Genomic DNA, 21,940 nt, shown 5'->3' with positions numbered 1-21,940 from the left:
CCAAACCTGGTGCTTAAAATTTAAGTAGCAAAACAGATCTCTTCAAGATACTTCTCTACTCTGAACAAAAATTACTGTTAACTTGTCAGTAAACATTATCAGACCTTTACCTGTTTTGGGCATTAACTTCTGATTTCTCCGTTACTTCTCCTGATAGATCTCCTTCTTCCTTTTGCCGCAGCCTCTCCTGTCGAGCCCGTCGGCGACGTTCTCTGGCGGCTTCTTCCTCATCGTCATCGTTTCTCTGGTAGGAAAGCCTGCAACAGAGCATTAGGGATATGGAAAAAAAGGGGCTGTAGCATATAGGACACTGTGACTGAAAAATTACAAAAAGCAGCTGATCAGAGCACAGTAAGCACGGCTGTAGTGGCTGCTCCATATGCTGTTTAGAAAATAAGCTGTCAAGTTGAGATGCATAGTTTCAAAGCTTGGTTTTGTTTTCTTTTTAGAAATGAACTTGACAAAATAGTCATATTATAGGCAGCAGCCACACCACACTCTCAGTTTGCTCCTAGAAAATACCAAGACCATAAAAGCCCAGCTCCGTAGCTGAGCAAACATCCTACTAGACAGCACCATGATCCTGCCAGAATGCACACAACAGCATTTGAGCAGACTATCGCTCAAGCCCACGTAACTGAAACTGGACTTAGCCAAGCAGCTTTGCATTAGCCTCCTCTAAATATAACATGCTTAAAATGGTGACAGTATTCTAAAATTGAAAGACTAGAAAGCAAGGAGACACAAGTATGACAACAGCTCTCAGCGCTCGGTTCTGAGTGCCAAACATCTGACACCTACAAAATTTTTGTGAGCCCGGAGCCCTGCCAAGCCAAATCATACAAGATCGCCACTATGATTAAAGCCTACAGCTAAGAACCCATTGTGTTCATTTAACCCAACAGATGATTACATTTAGTTTCATCCTACTTGAAAAGGAAAGCAAGACATTACAATCCTAATAATCCTGCAGCCCATTCAAATCTTTGCTGAGGTACATTATTACTGTGTGAGATAAGGGAAAGGCCTGCATTCCTCTTATCTTTTTGTGCAGGGAAAGTGAAATATGAAGCTAACATGTGCCAGACCCAGTCAGGACATTCATTTACTTCGCTTCCAGCAGTGGTCTGATACATGATGGTTAAGAAGTTCTTATGTAGTCACCCATTTAAGTTAGCTAAACAGCAATGCACATAGAGAAAAAAGAGCTCTGCACCGAGTAAAAACAAGCACAGTTAAACTTGTGTTTCAAGGAATATTTTAACATTAAAAGCACTGAAACATTTTGATTTAGTCATTAACTGGACTCTTTGGATCCCAGCCTCTCCCATTGCCTTGTTCTGGTACTGCTTTTCTCCTTTTCTGAAAGAAGGATGAAAGTACAGGTTCAGCAGAGATTGAATTATCCCCATTCCATTTTCCTTTAAAAATTAAAAATGGAAGTTAAAAATCCAACATGGCTGAGCCACTTGGCAGACCTGGAACATCATTTTCATCCCATGCAACTTTTCTTGGCCTCAGTGCATGAAGGATTTGATTTGCTACTTTCATGCTCCACTTCAAGAGCTTGCAACCTTTTCTTTGTAGAAATAGCTCCTCTCAAAGAGGGTGAAAGCCATGAGCAGCACGGCCATGAAGAATCATAGTAGGGGGAAGAGGAAGAAAGGAAGGAGACAAATTAAAAACACTAGAGGTGACGCAGGGAAGGCAAGGAAAAGCACTTCCTGTCATTTGTAAGCAATTTAAAGGGGGATCAACATTTCATTTAGGTCTAGAATAGAAAGCATATAAACACGATAATAAACCAATGGGGTCTTTAATTTGCAGAAGAAAGAGACTCTCTCTGGGATAAAACTGCATTAGCAAACTGACCACAGAAAGCCCACTTGTTAGTAAGATGTTCTGGCTGCAAGAAGCCTATGATCTTTTTAGCTCTGAACTCCAAATGTAAGGGCACAGGAGAGGGCATGCTGCTCTTAGCCTGTGGCAGCTGGATAATGGCCATGACTGAGTCGATTCCCAGTGCCTATGGCTCAGGATTTGTCTTTGCAATGAGACCACAGGAGGATGAAGTAGTTTATCCTACTCTCTGTATCCACACAGAACAGTCCTACACAGCAAGAACAACCACTTTTAAAAGCCTCTTTAAAATGCCTTTTTAAAACCACCAGTTGCTCAGAAAACTAAAAAAAAGGAAAGAAAAAAATACCCTAAGCAAAAAAATCCCACCAAATGGTACCCATTAAATAAGCCAAATGAAAACAGATATGTATTTCCTGTCCTTAGGCACTTATCACATAGATCATCTTTTAAGAAAGCTGACAATCTCTTTCAATATCCTTTTAAGTATATCCACTGCCTCACTGCATATCACACCGGTTTCCTACAGCAAGCAAGTATACCAGATATGGGCTGCACCCATAAGGATCACCTTAAGTATTCAATTCTGTTCACCAGCACGGATACATGGAACATCCCCAGTAATCTGGAAATAGTCATATCAACAACTAATAGCAGTATTTTATAGATCTGCATCATATTTTCTTTACAGTTATGTTAATGATACTTCCTAGATTGTACTTCTACAGGCTGTTTTGCTTGCCTCAGAAATACAAGGTTTGCTGGAGTGGGCCTGAGTAGCCATTACAGACTGACAGTAGAGTAGGCTGAAAATGCAGGTTCAGCTTGGCTATGCTAATGGGCTAATGACCACGCTGTGAGCAAACTGACAGCAGGATCATTTATGAAATGATTCAACATAGTCACCCTAACTACCATTGACTTTTCATGAGAAATAGGAAAGAGAGTGCAAGTTAGATAAATGCCATTTCTGCCCATGAAAAATATGCTCTTCTGACTACAGTGTTCATCTCACCATTGTCTCAATCATCATGCACTGAGTTCGTTCACCGTAAGTCGTCAGCTGGCACACCACTGTCTTTTCCTTAGTTATCTAAGTAACCTCCTCCTCCTCCTCCGCTGCCTAGGGCGTCAAACAAGTTTCACACAGAAAGTAAACCACAGGCAGACACACGAATTCATGCACTCTCCACTGGGAGTGTGAAGCCTGACCCTCACTCTCCCACTGTTACAGCTCTCCCTAGCTACTCATCACAAGCAAAATCAATTTGGGAGCTCTTCAGAGCTTATCTTCCACTTGCCTACATCTTTTGACAGTCTTTAAACGAAGAGTAAACAAATAATAAAAAGTATGACTCCAAGATTTCAGCTCTGTATATCAGACAGATGCAAATCTGATGATCCACACTGGCCTGTGTTTTTTTCTCCACCCTTGGAGAACAGCCTTGCTGCCCAGCATGCATACACACCCCACAACTAAATTAAACTAACCTTGTATCCATTTGTCACCATAACTGTTCAAAGTCTTTGCAGGCAAGTCGCTCTCTACAGTTAGCTGTTCCAGCTATCTCAGGCAACGAGAGCACAGCACAGCATGATCTCAAAGAGGTATGCCAAGCCTTCTGATACACAAAAACTCTTATTAAATATTCAGATGAAAAGATGATGACTTGGAAACCATCCTACACCTTGTTACCAAAGATAACACACTCTTGGTCTAAATGTCAACTAAAAGAAAAAAAAAAATTGCAGAGTGTTGGCTGCTGCTCCTGTTACCTTCTCTATGTTTCTGACATGAGAAACAGCAGTGTAACCTCTCTGCGTTATTGGTAAGTTGTTCCAGTAAAGCATTAGTGCTGAGTCTATCATACTTCCCACGCAGCACAACTCAAGCACAGGAGACTGAGCATCTCATCTATGTGAGAGGGCACTTCCCATCACACTCAGTAGGGATGACAAGTAACAACAGATGTTCTGCCCTGTTGAGTGGGTAGGACAGATTTTTTTCAGGACTGAAATCCCAAACCTGCTGAAGTCAACAAGAAATCTCCTGATTATTTGAGTAAGTCTAAAACATTACTCTCGGACTGAATGGGGGGACTCTACCGTCTAGAACAGAAAATAACTCTGCTGGATTGGGAATATAGGAAATGAGGCCATCTGCCTCAGAACTTCTTCAGAGAGATTCAGCACCCTCTCTATTTTATGTCAAGCACAGAGTTTAAATAAAGTTATAAACCAGTAAGAAACTTGGCAATAGCTAGGATGATTACGGGGCTGAAACCATTTCATACAATCCAGCTGCAACTGGTTTCCACTTGAATCTGCAAATCAGTTCAAACATTATCTGAGGCACTTTGGGTTTAGAGTTTCTTGCCCAGTACTACTACATTATTATTTATTGTCTGAATTATGACAACACTGAAATTTCCTGATCAAGCTCAGGGGCTTGCTACAGTAGGCATTTTATAAAGACAGGGGAAGATCGGGTCCCTGTTCTAAACAGTGTGTATTCTGATTAAAGAGAAACTTAATAATTTATAGCACTACCTGCCCTCAGTGACTCGTAAGCTAAACCTGATTAATCTAAATTCTTTTTCATTTTTCACATGGGTGGAAAAAAAACCAATGCTTAATTTAAGCTGGATCACACTACTCCATTCTATAGGAGGCAGGGAGAAAGAACAGCTGTGGATCTGAGCTTTGACTCCACCTCACAGGTGTCAGAAATACATGAAAAATTTCCAAACAGAACAAAAGCCTTTAAGGCCAAATTTTTAACTGAGGAAGCGCAGATCTGCCTCTTCTTTCCCCCATGATTCACTTAAATACCAGTCTGTCTTCCCTTTCTGCTGCCTGCGAAAACACCTTGCATTCATAGCACTGCCCTCCCGACATGCACCTCAATTAGATGCAACTGTACCTATTCAGCAAGGTCTTTCCCACACAACTTTGTTATCTAGAAGCCTTTACATCTATCACAGATTGATTTTTCCTGTGGTCCACCCCAAGAAATGAGATCATTCGTCCTGTATCAAACTGCTTCACCTCCACTTGCAATCTAAACTACTTCTAAAACCTTCACCCTTCATTACCTAACACCACAGCAGTTAGTGACATCTGTTGACTTGTGTATCTCCAAATTGGTGGCAGATGGAGGACATCAGTAAAACGTCCTAGATGACAAATTTCATTGCCAGACTCAGTCTATAGAAACTGCATTTGTTGGCCTTCTGTGCTCTTAGAAAGCCGTTCTATTTACCCAGGCTCTTCCTGAAAGGATGGGTGGGATGAGGATAGACTCTGTTATAATACTCACTGGGGAGTGCTCTTTGTGTCACTGTTGATATTTGGTCTCCTTTTATTTATGATTACATATGTTTTTAATTTTTTTATTGTTCATTTAATTTGTGTTATGATAGGCACACTTCAAAATGTGGATACAAACAACTGATCAATCTTCACCTCAAAAAAAACATAACAAATGCACATGCTTCCAGAGGATTATGCCTCTGTCAAGCTTTGCGTGTCAAATGTCAGCTGTATTTCAATCAAGTCATATCTAAAAATGTGGTGAATGGTGGGGGGAAGTTGTGGGGAAAACTGTTTCTTCTAATCATTCCTCCATAATTCAGCAAGAGCTGCCAGCATACTGCTTAGACCTGCTCAAGAAGATTCATTTTTTTATGAGGGAACGATCAGAATTTCAGTCCAAAACGCTCATGTTTCAAAAAGATGTAGTGAGTGAAAACAGGGGATTATGCTGGAGACATGCAGACATGCCACCACAGTTCTCAGTCCAATGTTGTGCATGAATGCTGTTATTAACACCCATATTTTTCACATATTTCTCAATTTGACATGCACCATTTTTTTCAAATTTAATGTAGGAGAGACAAGTGGATAAAATTAACCAATGGCTGGAAATTAAACCCAGACAAATTAAAACTGGAAATGAAGCACATGTTTTTAACAGTAAGGGTGACTAAATACATAAGAAATGATGGAACATCCATCTCTTGCATCTCCACAGTAGGATGGATGCCTTTTTGGAAGTTATACTACAGTAAAATACCAATGCTTGGGCTCATTATAGACACAACCTGGTGAGATTCCATTCTCTCAGGTATGAGAAGTTAGACTAGATTATATGGTGGCACCTGCTGGACTTAAACACTACAGTCTTCCATTTACAGAAGGTACATGCCTTCTCATTCTGCTTACAATTTATCTCTGTCTCACAAATATTTTTGCTCTTTTCACCCACACATTCTCCAGAGCTACACAGCCTATACTCCTGAGCAGCCAAATTACCCAGGTGTCCACATAGTTCTCTGGGAAGAATAGAGAGACTGACACACCTTTCAATGTATTCTCTTCTCATTTACATCGTTTTCATACTGTGTGTTTTTAATATCCTTTCTGATTTTTCACAGCTCCAAAGAGTTCAAGGATCATTATTTTTCAGCTGGGTAACCACTTATTCAATGGGTTAGCAGAAGAACGTTCTTTCTGACAGATCTGGCATCCTTAATTTCCTACCATACCTTTAGGAACCTTTCTCCTACTTTAAACCTTGATCTAAAATACCTAAAAGATAAAACAATGTGCATTTTAACAACTAATTTGTTGTTTCAGCTGAGCAAAATCTTTAAATTAATTACATTGGTTAAGGATCTGGCTATGAGATTGTTATTTTGCTTGCATGACTAAACAGTTCAGCATGGGAAAGAAAATGTCTTCTGAGAGGTCCAGCTTGTGCACATTCTTCTTTATGCTTTCTTTCCTTTTGATGTTTTTGGCATTTAGGATTTTTCACAGGTAAGGAAAGAGTAGGTACACTCATCCCTTTAACAATTTGATTCTAAAAAACTAAGGTGCAAGCAATCCACATGGAAGAATTAAGTATAAAAAATGATATGCAAGCCAATAACCACAAGGGAAAATGACTCCATACTGACAACAAAAATACTTGGTGACTACCAAGTAATTCATGCCTAAAGTAGCCAGAGATTTTATTTCATTGCTGAAGATGGCACTGAAGCCTCTAGGACAGATCCTGGCTTCCCAAATTACTGGTTTCTGTTGAAAATGTAAGTTTCAGTTGCGTAGACGCCCAGGATTTCAAATGCCTTGTCTCATTTCTTGCAGTTTTCTGCTCATAACAACACTGTTACTTTGGGGTTTTAGATTCAAGCCCTAAAACCTGGGCCTTGTAGTTAGAGCCAGTCTGTAACATCACTGCATCATTCTGCACAAAGGCAGAATGACTCATGCATGCGTCTATTTTTTTTTCCTCATGGCTGAAAACTGATGATCTGTTTCATAATATGAAATGCAAGCAGATTCTCCAACCACATTCAAATAACTCTGGTAAATCGCCTTTGAGTACCTCAGCATAAATCGCACGCAGGGCCGCTAACATGAAGGGTAAAAACCTTCAGCTACTGAAACAATGTCAAATTTGCCTCCGACATATATTATATTTAGATAAAAGCACTTGCTGGAAATGTCCCAGGGAAAAGCATGTAATTCTCTCAATATGTGAAGTCTGTAATGCTCTGCAGTTTTACTTCATCCACAACAGACTTGACGTTGACCTGTCAGTGAGCAGTGCAGTATATTTAATCTGTTTTAATTTAGAAGTTTCACATGAAAAGAAAAAAAAAAATAACTGGGCAGAAAACAATAATTGGCCAAGTGTCTTCTAGCTGATAACTGTTACTTTTTTACTGCTTTCCCTGAAGCTTAGTGGAATTCACCCAGGAATCTGTTTCCCTGGAAGATGACAAACATGCAAAATACTGTACAAAACAAGCTTACTTTTTCAAACTTAAAAAAGCGGGAGCAAAACTCAATTGCTGTGCATACCACTGTGGTTGATGTGGTATTTGTTGACTCTGCAGCAAATTGCTTTCTGCTTGCTGCCACCACTTCTAGTTTGTAGTGCTTTATTGCATATAAAATCCAAAATAATTTATGCCACAGTCTTACCCAGTAATATTTCAGGCACATGACTTGAGAATAATGGGCATTTTGCCTAGCTGAGGCATAAGTAAAGACTTACAGGATTCGCCCCAGAATATACAATCCACAATTGCTACAAAGCCAAATCATAAATTTTCTTTCTTGTGGTTTTGGGCCCCTGTATTCAGTATGGCTTTCAAGGCACTTTCATACCTCAAATTGCTAGCTTACTGAATGTATACAAAGTTAAGACCTTAACTTCTCCTCTTTTATATTTCATTGCAAATAAAACTCCAATTGTCATGATTGAGATATTTACTACTCAAGACAGAAGGAATTAAAAATGAAGACAAACATGAGCATTTGTAACTTTAAAACATTCCCCTGCATATTGAGAATTGTGGTCTTTCTAGAAAATACGCAAAACATTTGAGGAATGAAACCTACATTTTCTTACAGGCACCTTTAGGCAAACTGATGTCTCCGATGTGTCATGCTCAAGCTACAAAGTTCTGTATTTCCTCCATACATCTTTTTAATTAACAAAAAATTCACGCCATCATCTGTGATACCTATCAGAGATCATTAAATGAAGGCAAGGGAGGGAAGGAAGGCATGAGGAGGATTTTTGTTATTGGGCCATTTTCTCTTCCTAAATAGTCATGTCATCAAACTATGACCCTGAGGTCTGTGCAGGCAGGGATGGATGTCCCATCAGACAGGCCGTGGGGAATCTGGAGCAAAAGCACACAAGGAACTCTGCAGCCTTATGGGGAGGAACATGAACAAGAGCACAGGACCATTTTTCATGGCCCAACAACAATTTTTCTCTCTATATATTTTATATATGCATACACGTATAAAATATATATATATTTTCTCAGAAATGAACATGAGAAACTGTTTTTCTTTCTATTTAAAAATATTCACATCACATGCAATATATTTTTTCCACCAGAGGCTGGAGTGGAAATTGTGTTGTCATTAGGAAGTGGAGTTTTTTCTTTTATTTAAGCACAATAGTTATAATCCATTTCAAGAGGATTCCCAATTACTATTGTTCAGTTTCCCTATACCTATAGCAATGGTCTGTTTTTGCCAAGTTTTACGATGTAACCACCTCCCTTTCAATGCAAGAGAGTGCTATTATTGAAAAAAGCTGTATCTCCTCCAGCTTGGACTCCCAAAATACAACTTAATCAAAGTTGCAGATTAAGCAGAACAGGGTCTGTCTTAGTCCTGTACCTAGAGGATACACTTTGAGGGGGTAAACTAATGAATAAAGAGGGGGTAAAATGCTTATTTGTCAGACTGATACAAGTACTTTCCAGCTGAATTGTAGTTTTGGGTTTCTTACACTTGGGATTAGGGTGCAATAGCAACTTCAATGTTTTTTATGCCAGGCTTTTTCCAGCATCCCAGTGTTTCTTCCTAACAGTTCAATTCTGAGGGCAGCAATGGCATAAAGCAGAACTTCCAGGCAAGCCCTGCAACTGTAAGCTCACCTCAGCTAGGTGAGGTAAAAATCAGATTTAGCAGATTTAGCACTCATGGTGATCAGAGTATAGGCTACCTCCACCCTAACATAGCTACAGCAGTGACAGAAACAAGGGATATTTTAGCAAGGTTTCACTGTAGAGACAAAGGCAAGGAGACTGGATGGAAGGAGAATTGGCTTTCACTCTTCTCTGCTCATTGTCCCGTTCAGCCCTGTAACTGCAGCAGGTAATGTTTTCTTAAGAAAAAAGTTTAAACTTTTTTTAAAAAAAAGATTATTTCTGGTGTTATTTTTTTATTCCAAAACAGTATGCTGCATCCCCCCAAACTAGCAAACAAGAACAAAGCTACAATTTCAGGAAAGCACAAACTGAATTATTATAAATTTTGTATGTACCACTGACCTGGAAACCCAGCCTCTGGCCTATCAATTTAATCTGCTTCTCCACTTTCACCCTGGTTATCTGCTTTGAAGGCTTGTTTAATGCAGCACACTAGGAAATAGAGAGCCTCTTAAACTGATGCTTGCGTTTCATTCCTTCCACAAAGATTAACAGGATTGCTGCATTTTAAGAGGACTGTATTTTCAACGGAAGTGCAGGACCATGAGGGTAAGTCTCATACATGGGAAGCTTCTTTAGTTTCAACCTGTACATACTCCATTGAATATCACCTAAGGACAAATGCTAAAAAAGTTAACTCAGAGAATCACTGGACTCATTAACATCCAAACCAATCTCATCACACACTCTCTAATCCTCCATCACTGTACCCAACCTACTCACAATCAACTTCCAGCATATATCTGCTCACCATCCATCCTGCCAAAACAAGATGTGAAATTTGAGACGAAACATGGCTTTGGTTTTCTAAGATGACAAATCTTCTCTATGAGCAGAATCCCCTTTTGCATTCATGCTTTTTCTTCACTTGCATGTCAGGTTTTGCAGGGTGTGGTAAGGAACCAGGGCTCTACCATGGGTGAATCCTGAAGGGAAGAACGTTCACAGCATCACATTGATCGATATCAGGGACAACACCCACCTATACTGCTGGACCCATCTTGAAAGGAGTTATTTCATCTGTCACTGAAATACAGCCACACCTAGAGTTTATCAGCATGTAGGCTACAGCTATGGCTCTGTAACTGTAACATCAGTCGCTGATTTAAGACTGAAATTGATAATGGATTTGGACAAGACTAGGGGAGGAAGGAGGAAGGTGGAAGCAGGGATCAAACAAGGACTGGGCTGTAGGAAGGGGCCTGAAATAAGAGATCTCCCTGAGCTGGGAAAAGGGAGAGACAGACAGCAGCAATGGATGAGGAGCCGCTGTCCCTGCAGGGCACGAGATGGAGAATGGAGAAATACCGGGAGGACAGGGAAGAGAGAAAGAGATCTGTTGGGATGCGAAAGCACCAGGACTGGATATGTGACTCTGCCGTTAACATTCAGCATTGGGCCAAGTTCACACGGCTGTCCAGGGCCTGGAAAGCCAAAATCCACCATGACTGACAGAATGGAAACTGTAAGACAGTGGGTCATGATTACCCAGACTACACATCACTTGGTAACTTCTTCAGCCTTGCCTGAAATGTTATGTGATCTGAAATGCCTACAAAGGGTCAGAACACGCTGTTTTTATTGCTCAATTCATAAAAAATATGAATGTTAGCATTAGCCTGGACTCTGTGAAGTGTCAAAACCCCTCTATATTTCCCAGGGGATTAGAGATTGTAACTAAATGACTATCGCTCAGAGCCAGACAGGTCCCTGAAGATGTCTGCTGGAGCAGAGCATAAAGTACAAGGCATGTATTTGCACACAGGGAGCCTGGAAAAATAATTTTCCCAGATAATCATTCAGATAATTGTAGAATAATCTTTTTTTCATCCACTCTTCCCGACACAAAATATGCAAGAGGAGGACACAGCCTTAACATAACGCAACAGACTAAATATTGAAATACACCCTGCAAAGGGGAAAGCATCTGAAATGTAACAGCAGAACAAGCAGAACAGAGCAGACTGTGAAGCCTTATGCTAACTGAAATAAACCACTTTAGGGGGGATACGGCATTACAAATACATTCAGTGCTACAACATATGGTGACTGGGAAAAAAATTAATGAAAATCAGATGTCTCAAAGTATTCTAGTACCGATTCCCCATGCACACAACTCACGTATGCTGTGCAGGTGTGGATTTGGTTTCAATAGAAATTCATGGCTATTCATTTTTAACATGGACAAGCATCTGTCTCTTTCTCAGGTGTTTAAGAAACCTACTGTCAACAGCCAAGGTGATTAGGAGACATTTTCAGCGAGACAGCAGAGGAATTACAAGTGCAGATCCTGTCATTTGCTAACAGGATTAGGGGCAGATACATTCCATGCATCTCTCCAAAAGCTAATCCTGATATGTCTTTCACCTTCATGAAAGGTAAAAAACCCTTCCATAAAACAGGCCTGTACAGATATGAAAGGTCACGTACAGCACTTTGAACAACACGCTAATGTTAAAATCATTTGCAGACATCGTATAACAGCACTGCGCAATTTAAACAGCTGGAAGTTTGAAATGCAGCCATCACAACTACACCCGAATAAACACAATAAAATATTCTGGCTTTATCCTTTCAGTTAGCTTTCCCTTAGATGTGCCTGTTCCCCTTACATTGGTCCGCTGTGATCCTTATTCCAGGAGAAGTTACTCATAAGAAACTACCAAACAACTCAGTGTAAACTATCGGAGAAAGCGTGTGGAAAGCTGAGTTCATGAGAGCTGATCAATCACACTGGAAATACAAATCTAAAAGCCACAGTTCTTTAAAGAGGGTAAAAAAAAAAAAAAAAAAAAAAAAGAAAACAGAGAACTTTTCATGGAACTCTAAAGTTCAACAAAAACCTCTCTCATTTCAAATGTTCACTAACAAACTATCTGCAAGTCATGAGTTATTCACAGAAAATACCCAGATAAAAACGAGGAAATGGAAGAAGAAAACAATTTGCTTGCCCTAGAAGTGCCCATGGTCTGTGGACTTCCAATGGGATATACACAGCTGTTAGAGGCTTAAGGCACCTAACACAAAGAAACTGCCCTGTGGAGGTACTGTGCCCGAGTAAGGGGCTTTTCTGCAATATACAGCGTGTTTCCAAATCACAGCAGTTATTATGGTGCGCTTTTTTTTTTTATTAAATTTCAATTTCATTCTGGAATAGCAGTTCCACATAGGGAACCAGTGTGTAATAGCCGTTGCAAAACACTTTATACTTTAGCATCCCCAACACAGATGAGCTCTGCATGGACACAGGGAGCTGAGTGGTAGTGCCAGCTGTACGTTCACAACAAGTTATTTATCAGGTCCTGTTGGTGCTTTGGCAAATTTTCCACTGCCAAACAGCCATCCTCTGACCTAACTGGTCAGCCTCCACCCCAGCCCCTGCTGTGCTTCATGTTCATCAGATAAAAACCCTGGCCCCAAGCTTTCAGTCCTTGTTCCAAGCTCCAGCCTGTCCAACAGGCAAAATATTTTCACACTCCTCCCGCATTGGCACCTGGGTTGCAGGAGAGGGTGAGCAGCACTAGCCTGGGCTGGACCTATGAGCTCTGGGTTGCTTCCAGATAGTGACGAGTGTGCCCTTGTTGGAGAGCATGGCATTACTTTGTGTTGTGATTGTCCTTGCTTCTGCACACCATGACCAAAGCACTGGTCCACAAAGCATCGGTTTGATGCCACACAACATAGACTTTCTTTTATCTGCATTTCATCATACTGCTAAAAGAAATGGCAGGCGGGTCCAGGGCAGCAAAGGTGAAGGAGCAAAGCAGATAGGACTATAGAAGAGAGAAGTGTGACCAACAGTAGAAGGAAAGTGAGAGGAGGTGGGCAACAAGGTGGGGAGGATAGTGAAGGGCTGCCATGGTAAGAAAGCTATACGGCTAACGGGAACAGACTGCAAGTGCAGGCAAGAGAGAGTCTAATTCCAAATGTGAGAGGAGAGAAGAGATTATAAGTTTCCATCACCGAGAAGCAAAGCCTTTTTACAGATTCAACTAATATTTTTAAAGAAAAGGTAATAAAAAAAATCATCATTAAACACACACACACAAATGTTTAAGCCAAGGCTTCTGGTATAATCCATTACATTCCAGGACTGAATGTAGACCAATGGCTATTTTCCCCTCGTTGTTATATTAGTACTTGGCACTTGCTAACTTCTTTCCATCAAAAGATCTCAACGTGCTTTACAAATGTTAATTAATCCTTGCAACCCCTTCTGACTTCTGCGTGGTGGGTATTATTACTACTGTAATGCCAGTTTATGGAATGGAAAAACAGAGACATGGACAAACATACTTCTTTTAAGCCTAAACCATGCAGCAGATAAGATTCTCGCTTTGGCTGCACTACTTCACCGCTGCTTCAAAACCTGCTGAAGCTACCAGGAGCTTTTCCGGTAACTTCCAAAGGAAAACGTTGCAGGTATGTGGACTCCTCCCTCCGAGGCCCATCTCTAATAGCTGCACCGTGCTGACTTCCATCACAGTGCCTGAAAGCGTGTGAAAGCCACTGGCAGAATTGATTATCCTGGACCTTTTTTTGCTGGCATACGGAACAAAGAGACCTCCTCCCCTGAGCTCTCTCTGTGCAAGTGATAGCCTGCCTCTCCTCTGCGTAATGCCTTCTGTTGCTAGGTATTTCCAAATCAGTAGTTTACATTTTAAAAAGACTTGTGCCTGCTGGGAAATGGGAAAGGAAGGGAGAAAAGCTGGTTTAGCCCAGGGGATCTTGTGGCCATGTCACTGTGAAAGCCCCTCAGGCTTTGCACAGGGGTGAGCATGCCTCAACACAGCTTGTCACCTTTTTGAAGCACTGGATTGGGAACTGAGATACACTTAAGTGCCTGAAAAGTATGGAAAATGGGGTGGAGGGTCCCCATCCTACCATTGGGAAACAAGGAATTAGCTTGCTGCCAAACCCTTCTGCTTCTCAAGCTTCAACAGGTGCAGAAAGCCAACTTGGTGAGGTAGGACTCCCAAAAGGTGGTTAAGTGAGAAAACACCAGCTCTACACCAGAGAGATTTTAGTCCTACAGAAACTGTAGAAGACATCACATGGTAAGATTTCTGTTTACCATGGCTCTCACTGCACTCTCTTCAGTCCCACAGTGTAGATAGCACTGGCCTGAATCATAGAATCGTTTAGGTTGGAAAAGACCTTTAAGATCACCAAGTCCAACCGTTAACCTAGCAGTCAGTCAACCCTTCCAACACTGGCTCTTGCAGGACTTTGTCTTGATTCAAAGTCAAAATGTTTCCTGTCTCACCTGCACTGCAAGACAGAAGAGTGTTTTAGGAAGCCACTGAGACTCCTATAACAAGGCATTTCCACAGCAGACAGATCCTTAGAAATAACACCACCAAAGAATAGACCTTAGACTTGATCCAAACACGCCATGGTTCATGCAAGTATCCTTTTCCCAGCCATCCATAGTAACTATTCACATATGCACACCAAGCCCATTGCAAGGGAGATACAATTCAATTTACCCTTTTATGAAAGTTCTCACTGAATTTAAATCATGCATCCTAAAAGGCACTGGGAGGGGCCAAAAACCAAGCACTGGATAGCAAATCTATGTTTAATATACATTTGTGAAAATATAACATTTGGCAAGAAAGGGTTTGGCAATGCAAATTGCAGAATATTTGGCACAATAAAGAATTAGGACAAGCATAAGAGAATTTGAGTTCCTGCTCACAAAGAGTGTGGTTCAACCTGTTACCACAACTCAGTTGACTAAGATTACTGAGTAAATAAGAGTATAGTAATCATCTGTCTGAAGAAGATAAACTTTAGCAGCTATGAGGTAACAAAAGGGTATCAGCAGTCCCCCAAATTGGAAAAATAAGTTAAGCCTGCTTTTAACTTAAGGTAACATGCTGGCAGTTAAGATGCTAAATGTGGGATTTAGAAGGCTTCATTTGCCCCCTCTCTGCTACAAGTTCCTGCATGAGATGCTTAAACTCCCTTGTGCTTCAGTTCCCATCTAACACACAGGAACGTTCAGTGAAAAAAATCATCCATTTGGAGGATCCAGAGGCTAGCACGACAGGTGCTACCTACATCAATAAGTTATTATAAGACCAATTGGTCTAATGCAAACACAGGCATAAAACTTAAACACTAGCAATTCTCTGCCACTGAGGTGATCTTGGATGTACTTATGGGTGCTTATGCCAGCTCAAGATAAGTATGAGACAGAGTAACTGTCAGTGTTAGTGCATAGCTATCAGCATATACAAACTGTTTTTCTGGACCCTTCCCAAAGTTGGCTCAAAATACTCCCTCAAAATTACCAAAGATTTGGGAAACTCCAGGGAAGGCCCCTCTACCTACTTGCCTCTGTTACAGAGAAAACTTCCAAATGGTTTTCTCCTCTATTTCAGTTCCCCAGAAGCTTTTCCAGCTCCTTCTCCAATTTCTTCTCACATTCCAGGCAGCTCCTGTCACTCCTCACCTAATGGCATTTTAATGGGTGTCTCCATCTTCTTCCTCCACACCTGTGAGCCCTGTGCCTTAAATTGTCCCAAGCCTGAACCTCCCTTCTGCCTACCCTTGCAACACTGTCAGCCTTTTCAGGACTCAGCCTCTCACTGAAATGATGTCATGCATCTTGAGAAGTGCTGGAAGGGACGGAAAGCCAGGCACTAGGCACTAAACAGCAAAACCTTTGCTTGCTATAATCTTGTGAAAACCATAATTATATCCTTTTGGGGGAAAGAAAACACATTGGTATGATTGCCAGGGCAGAACAGCACAAGAAACAACTAGTACACAGAGAATGTAACAGAAACAAATACTGTTTCATAGGTTCAGAGCATTCACCTTTCTAAGCTCAAGGGCTATAAGTGTAGGACTGGATGGGAGGTACCAAGCCAGACTTTGTCTCCTACCTGATCACTCCACAGGGTGTTGGGTGAGTTTGAAAGACAGAGAAGAATCCAAGAAATCAATAAGGAATTAACCCCATGGCTATCCCACAATGACAAAGGACCAAATGCAACTCTCAGGTATGCACAAGACAGCAATATTCGTCCTCAACTGGATGGGCTGCAAATTATCGCTAATGCACATGCTGTCAGTGGGAAGCTTTCATGGCCATATAGATAAGGACTGGTGGGAATACCAAGATAGCATTGCCAGAGTGTTAAGAGAGCTTTTTAGCATGTTGGTAAGTCTTGAGGAAAAGCTGCATTTGCAGAGAACTTCAAAACTGCTTTGCTACAGCCTTGATGGCAAATGTAACAGAGGAACCAGAAGAAGGTTAGTCCTCACCCTTAATCTTTCTAACTAAAGTAAAAGTTTAGCTAGCTTTGGAACCAGATGTGACCTCTGCTAATTAGGCTTTGGGGCTTTTTCAAATCCTGAGAAAGAAAACTGCTGACACGATGTGTCTGACCACTCCTGTTCCAGGAGGAGGCAGATGACTGAGGCCAAGATGCACACCACCATCGTACACAGCCAGAATGCATGCCAGTGATTTCCTTCCTGCAGGAGAAGTGCAATCCTAAAAATCTCCTGCTTCACAGAGGAAAGATGGGTGTTATGCAAAATACATGAGGCTATTATTCAACACTAGTTTAAAAATGGAAGGCTACTTTTGAAGAAATTAGTATGGAAGAGAATACTGTAGGGTTGGAACACATCTCATTCGGGCTTTGCAACATATCGTGTAACAGTAGCAAGAAAGGGAAGAACAAATGAAAGAGGGAAAGGAAGCACATGGCAAAGGAGAGGTCACTAGCTCACTGGAGCTAGAAAGCCAGGAATAACCTGAAAATGAACAAAGACTATAAAGGTTCCACCATGGCCATGTCAGTGTGTGATGACAGTCCCCATCATTTGTGGATGCTGAAACCGACAGCGTATTGAGCCTTGTGAGGCTCACCCATCCCGTGTTTCTACTGCTGAGTTACAAACTCCACTAAAAAGAACCAAAAAACAAAAAAAAAAACCACCCCCACACACAAAAAAAGAACAACAAACAAAAACAACAACAAAAAACTGTAGTAAGGTTCGTCCAGGACAGCAACAGTTGTGATGCTAGAAGGTACTTTTGTAATTACACTGAAGCAATTCCAGTGCTGAACACATTGCAGATGGAATCTGGCAAGCCAAAAATCTCCTGTTCAGAAACATGTAATATATTTTTATGGTTAAAAAATCTGCAGACAATTTGGCTATGACAAACTGAACAGAAGCCAAAATCTCACATCCAGTAGTGACAAGTGCATTGGTCTCAAGGACACACCTCTAAGACAGGCCTTCACCTTTCTTAGATTATCAGGGGAAGGAAAACAAGTGCACATGGACTGCTTCCACAGGGGCTGCTTTCTCAAATTTTGGAAATGCACAGCACACCAGTTCAGAGATATTTTCTCAATAAGGTTTTAAGCTGTCTGGAACAAGAATCACCTTTTTTTGTTCTGTAATACAGCAACCTTTACCTGGAGGACAGACAGCAAGACCAGATCCTCCTAAGCAGAAGTATAAAGCAGATTGAAAGTGATCTGAAAAAGATTCAGAGTTTGGAATCACAGCTGCTTGCACAGAGTTAATCCTCCCCAGTTGGCATGCCAGTTTCTGCTGGAGTCACTCTTGCTCACAAGAATCTGAATATTTCTCACTGTTGCTTAGTCAAGGTATATGAAAAAGCAGTGGATGGAAATTAAAAAAAAGAAGACAACAAAGTTAGCCAAGTCCCTGATCTTCAAGAGAGATTCTGACTTTGAGGAAGAAGGATCTGAATACAAATAGGCATCAAACAAACAAACAAACAAACAAAAAAAACCCACAACCAAACCCCAAAAAAGTGGTTGTGCAGCAAGCTCTTGGGAGTAGCCTGCTCCTAAGGGTGCATCTGTATGTTTTGTTTAATGTGAACTGGTACATCCAATCGCTGATATTAATGCTGTTTATTTTTCTTTTCTGCTTTATTATCATCCTTTGCCTACAGTAAGCTAACCTCAACGATAATAGGATATGTACTCTAGAATTACTATGATGGGGGGAACAAAAAGAGGAAAAATTTGCTTCAAAAGTGACACAATCAAACTTACCATACTCAGAAGAAAATAAAGCAGCAAATGACAGAGGAAACTGGGCATTTAGTGACTAGGTTAACCGTTATTCCTCGTACAGTCAAAGAGTCGCACCAGGGCACCAGGTGGGAAGGAGACAGACACTTTTGGTCTCCTGGTGCAGCACAGAGTGAATTTAAGCAGTGCCAATACTTGGCTTGATATTTCAGTTAGCAAGAGACAAACAGAGACTGAGGAAGGAAAGAATTTAGATACCAGCTTCTGTCCTTGCTTGAAATTTTGCTCATCGTAACTCAGTTTAAAACCTGAGGAACTATATTGACTTCAGATCTGAAGCCTGTATTTGAGCCTGGGTTGTGTTACTCATCTCTGGAATTCAGTATGAACCTTCAAAACAATTTGAAAGAAAAAACAGCTGAGTAATTTAAAAGCATCAACTAAACTTTGTAGTTTGTACTTTCCTTCAGTGACAGATTTTTGAGAAGAGAGAAATTGGATCATAATACCTTGGACTAAAGTGTGATTTTTCTGACAACTTCACAAACTGTTTAAAGGCTTTAGATGTAGAACAGCCCACGTGGAAAACTATGTTCCAACGTGCCCGCTGTTCCCTAAAAGGTGATTACAGTATGGCACTGTTAGACTTGCACAAACTTCTCATTACCACATCTAGTTTGTGTGTCAGGGGAAGGTTTCACAGCAATGCTGAACACTTGTGAAAAAGAGAAGGAAGAGGGGAGGGAAGGGCAAAGGGGGGGCGCGGGGGAAGCCCTCCCTGACTGTCTACTCTGCAAAGGATTTGAACTGCAGAAAAGAGGAACCATGTCAGCAAATGCCAAACCAATGCGATACCTGCCAAACCGCACCTTATCCTTCTCAATCAGCAAAAAAATTATCCACTGCCTGATTTCTCTTACCTCACCAATAAAGGGCTAGGTTTTTTTCCCTTATTAGGACAGTCTCTATGCTGTAAAATTCTGGCTCTAATAAGTGGCTTTAACAATATGTGCTGCACATCAGCACAAAAAGAAAGCAACTAATAAAAATAAAACACAGGAGGAGAATAAAAGGGCTGAGTCCTAAATTAAAAGGGACGACATCAGCTTAGTTCGGGCTCCAGAATTTGATCATAGATTTTATGAAATGGAGAATTAAAATTGGAATGGATAAATGTATGAAGGCTAACATTATACAGATATATAATTATAAACTTGGCCCTGCAGCTACTTGTACATGTAAACGGCCTTACTGAAGTCAAGGAGACTTTTTTATTACACTTAAGTGCTTACATGGCTCAAAACATAAACCAAATGTCAATACATGAAAATAGCACAAAAAGTTTTTTTTAATGTTTTCTTGAACAAAATAAAATGCGAAATGAGTGAAAAGTTACAAAGTCAGTTAGTTCTCCATGTTTCAATTATTTCAACGATTCATGGAAGTGTTTTGCTTGGTTGGATTTTTAAACATATGGTTTTAGGTTATCTAATTTACTGCATCTGCATTATATGGACATATATGCATATATATGTACGGAAGACCACAGAGGGCATAAAATAATCATCAGAAAATTCCCCTGGTTCTTTTGAACCTTCTTGTTTTACCCTGAATTGGGAATAGGGTGGATGGGGAGGCCTGGGACTGCAGGTTTGGCAGGAAAGGGAAAGGCAGGGGTATGAAGAAGCAGGATGAAGTTCTGCCACCCCCATCCCACTGCCTGAACACCTATGCCCAACAGCGTGGCTGCGGAGGAGCTATCTGGACTTAAGATCTGCACTAACAATGACTTTTCTAATTTTGCTGAAGCAGAAGAAAAAACCCTTATCAGAGTGAAGTGATATGGAAAATGTTCAGGGCTGTTTTATTTTAATTCAGCCCGAAACTAGAAAGCAAATCCTTCATCTAAGATTTTTTCTTTTAATTTTTTTCTTTAAAATGTAGGTCAGTTTGAATTAAAAGATTCAAAAAAAGATCAGAATGTTTTATTTCAAAAAATATTGCAAAGATGCACCCTTGGTAGTTTCTTATTTAGAAAGTGTCAAAAAAAAAACCCCATTTTAATTTAAAAAAGTATTTCCTCCAGTTTTCATTTAGACAAAGCTAATCTCGGAAATCTAACATGAACTCCCAGCCAATTCTGCTCCACCCAGTACTCTTCCAATTTTTCTTGGTTTTGCTAAATTTATCTTTCATCAGAAACAATTCTCACAGCTCATTTCAGGCATTTGGATTCCCAGAGAGCAGTACCAGGTTGAGTCTGATATCTCTCACCACTGTCCTGGCTTGAACCAAGGCCTGGACAGGGTAGAGAATTCAGCTCAGGGTTTTCATGAAACTCTCCAGTCACTTGTTCTCCAACAAAATCTTAGAAATTTGATTCTCACAGAGTTACATGACTTCAGACTCAGGTGGATGCCCAAAACTCCACACAAATTAATCCAGCTTTGTGCTCCTGACACTCAATGCCTTGCTTATGCTGGAGGAAGAAAACATCTTTCACGGAGGCAAGAAGGCTGTGAAACCTCAGAGATGTTTCCTTATAGACCTGTCCTTTCTCTGCCATAATGTTTCTTCCAGTAAGGATAATCTCACTCAAAAATGTTTCAGCTCTTCCAGTAAATTTCTTCTGACCCGCTATGAGGAAAGTTCCTAAACCCAGCTACAAAATCTTGAACTGGACATTCAATCTTCCATAGCCACTGTCCCTATTGATGTGTAAACCAGACACCAAAGCACATGTATTTCATTCAGGTGGTGACAACTAACAGGTCAAGAATGCTCTGTAGACGCAGAGTATTGTTACCACAGTGTTTAACATAAAGATGTGGGTCTACCCACAGAAATATATTTGCATCAAAAGCACTCACCTGCTATCCCAAGTGTTTTGGACTTCATTCCCAGACATCAGGCACTGAAGTACAACTTGGATATAAACAGTGCAGCTCACAAATAAATAGGACATTGTAAGAAAAATGCCTATTTCTTAGCCTGTGGTACACTTGTCACTGTTGGACAAGAGCCACATTCAGAGGCTGACTTGTATTCTTAGCTTTCAAAATGGAGACAAATAGGCTCACTACAGGGTAACATCTTTGTGCATCTGATCTTTAGTTATGTTATGTCCACCTTATTTTAACTCAGTAATATATAAAGGCTTTTATAAATTAAGTATTCAGGCCATTGCCCACTGGAGAACAGGAATGAAAAGCATGGCCAACAGAGAAGACCAAAAGGAAGGAAAGAGATGGCTTTAAGTGAAAATTAACAGCATCGATTTTTGGAGCAGAATTAACCAGATAACATAGTGCCACCAACACTGCTGCTGTCTGTGGAAAAGTGTCCTCTTCCACCCTTCTCTTCTCTTAACAAAACTAGCTGACTATCTGCCTTGAACATCCAGCTAAGAAACAGAAAAGATAACCTACAGTATGAAGAACCAACCAGAAAATGCTGTGAAAGAGTGAACTTTCCATGACCAAACTGCCCATGAGCAATTTGTGAAGTTTGAAT

At 40.7% G+C, this 21,940-nt stretch overlaps 1 protein-coding gene across 11 annotated transcripts in view; it reads right to left on the bottom strand.

Moving 5' to 3' along the window:
* Positions 1-21,940, bottom strand: part of CALD1 (caldesmon 1) — a 219,573-nt gene that overhangs the window by 31,183 nt on the left and 166,450 nt on the right. For all 11 annotated transcript variants that reach the window (XM_087765623.1, XM_087765619.1, XM_087765620.1 and 8 more), the window contains one exon: positions 111-257. In XM_087765623.1, the coding sequence (XP_087621749.1) occupies positions 111-257 (147 nt within the window). The remainder of the gene's footprint in view (positions 1-110; positions 258-21,940) is intronic.

This window comes from Nipponia nippon, unplaced genomic scaffold, assembly GCF_047370975.1.
Source record: "Nipponia nippon isolate SJK-2023a ecotype South Korea unplaced genomic scaffold, ASM4737097v1 scaffold_3, whole genome shotgun sequence".
Classification (NCBI taxonomy): Eukaryota; Metazoa; Chordata; class Aves; order Pelecaniformes; family Threskiornithidae; genus Nipponia; species Nipponia nippon.
The sequence above is the reverse complement of the archived record's forward strand: the minus strand, read 5'-3'. Positions and strand labels throughout refer to the sequence as shown.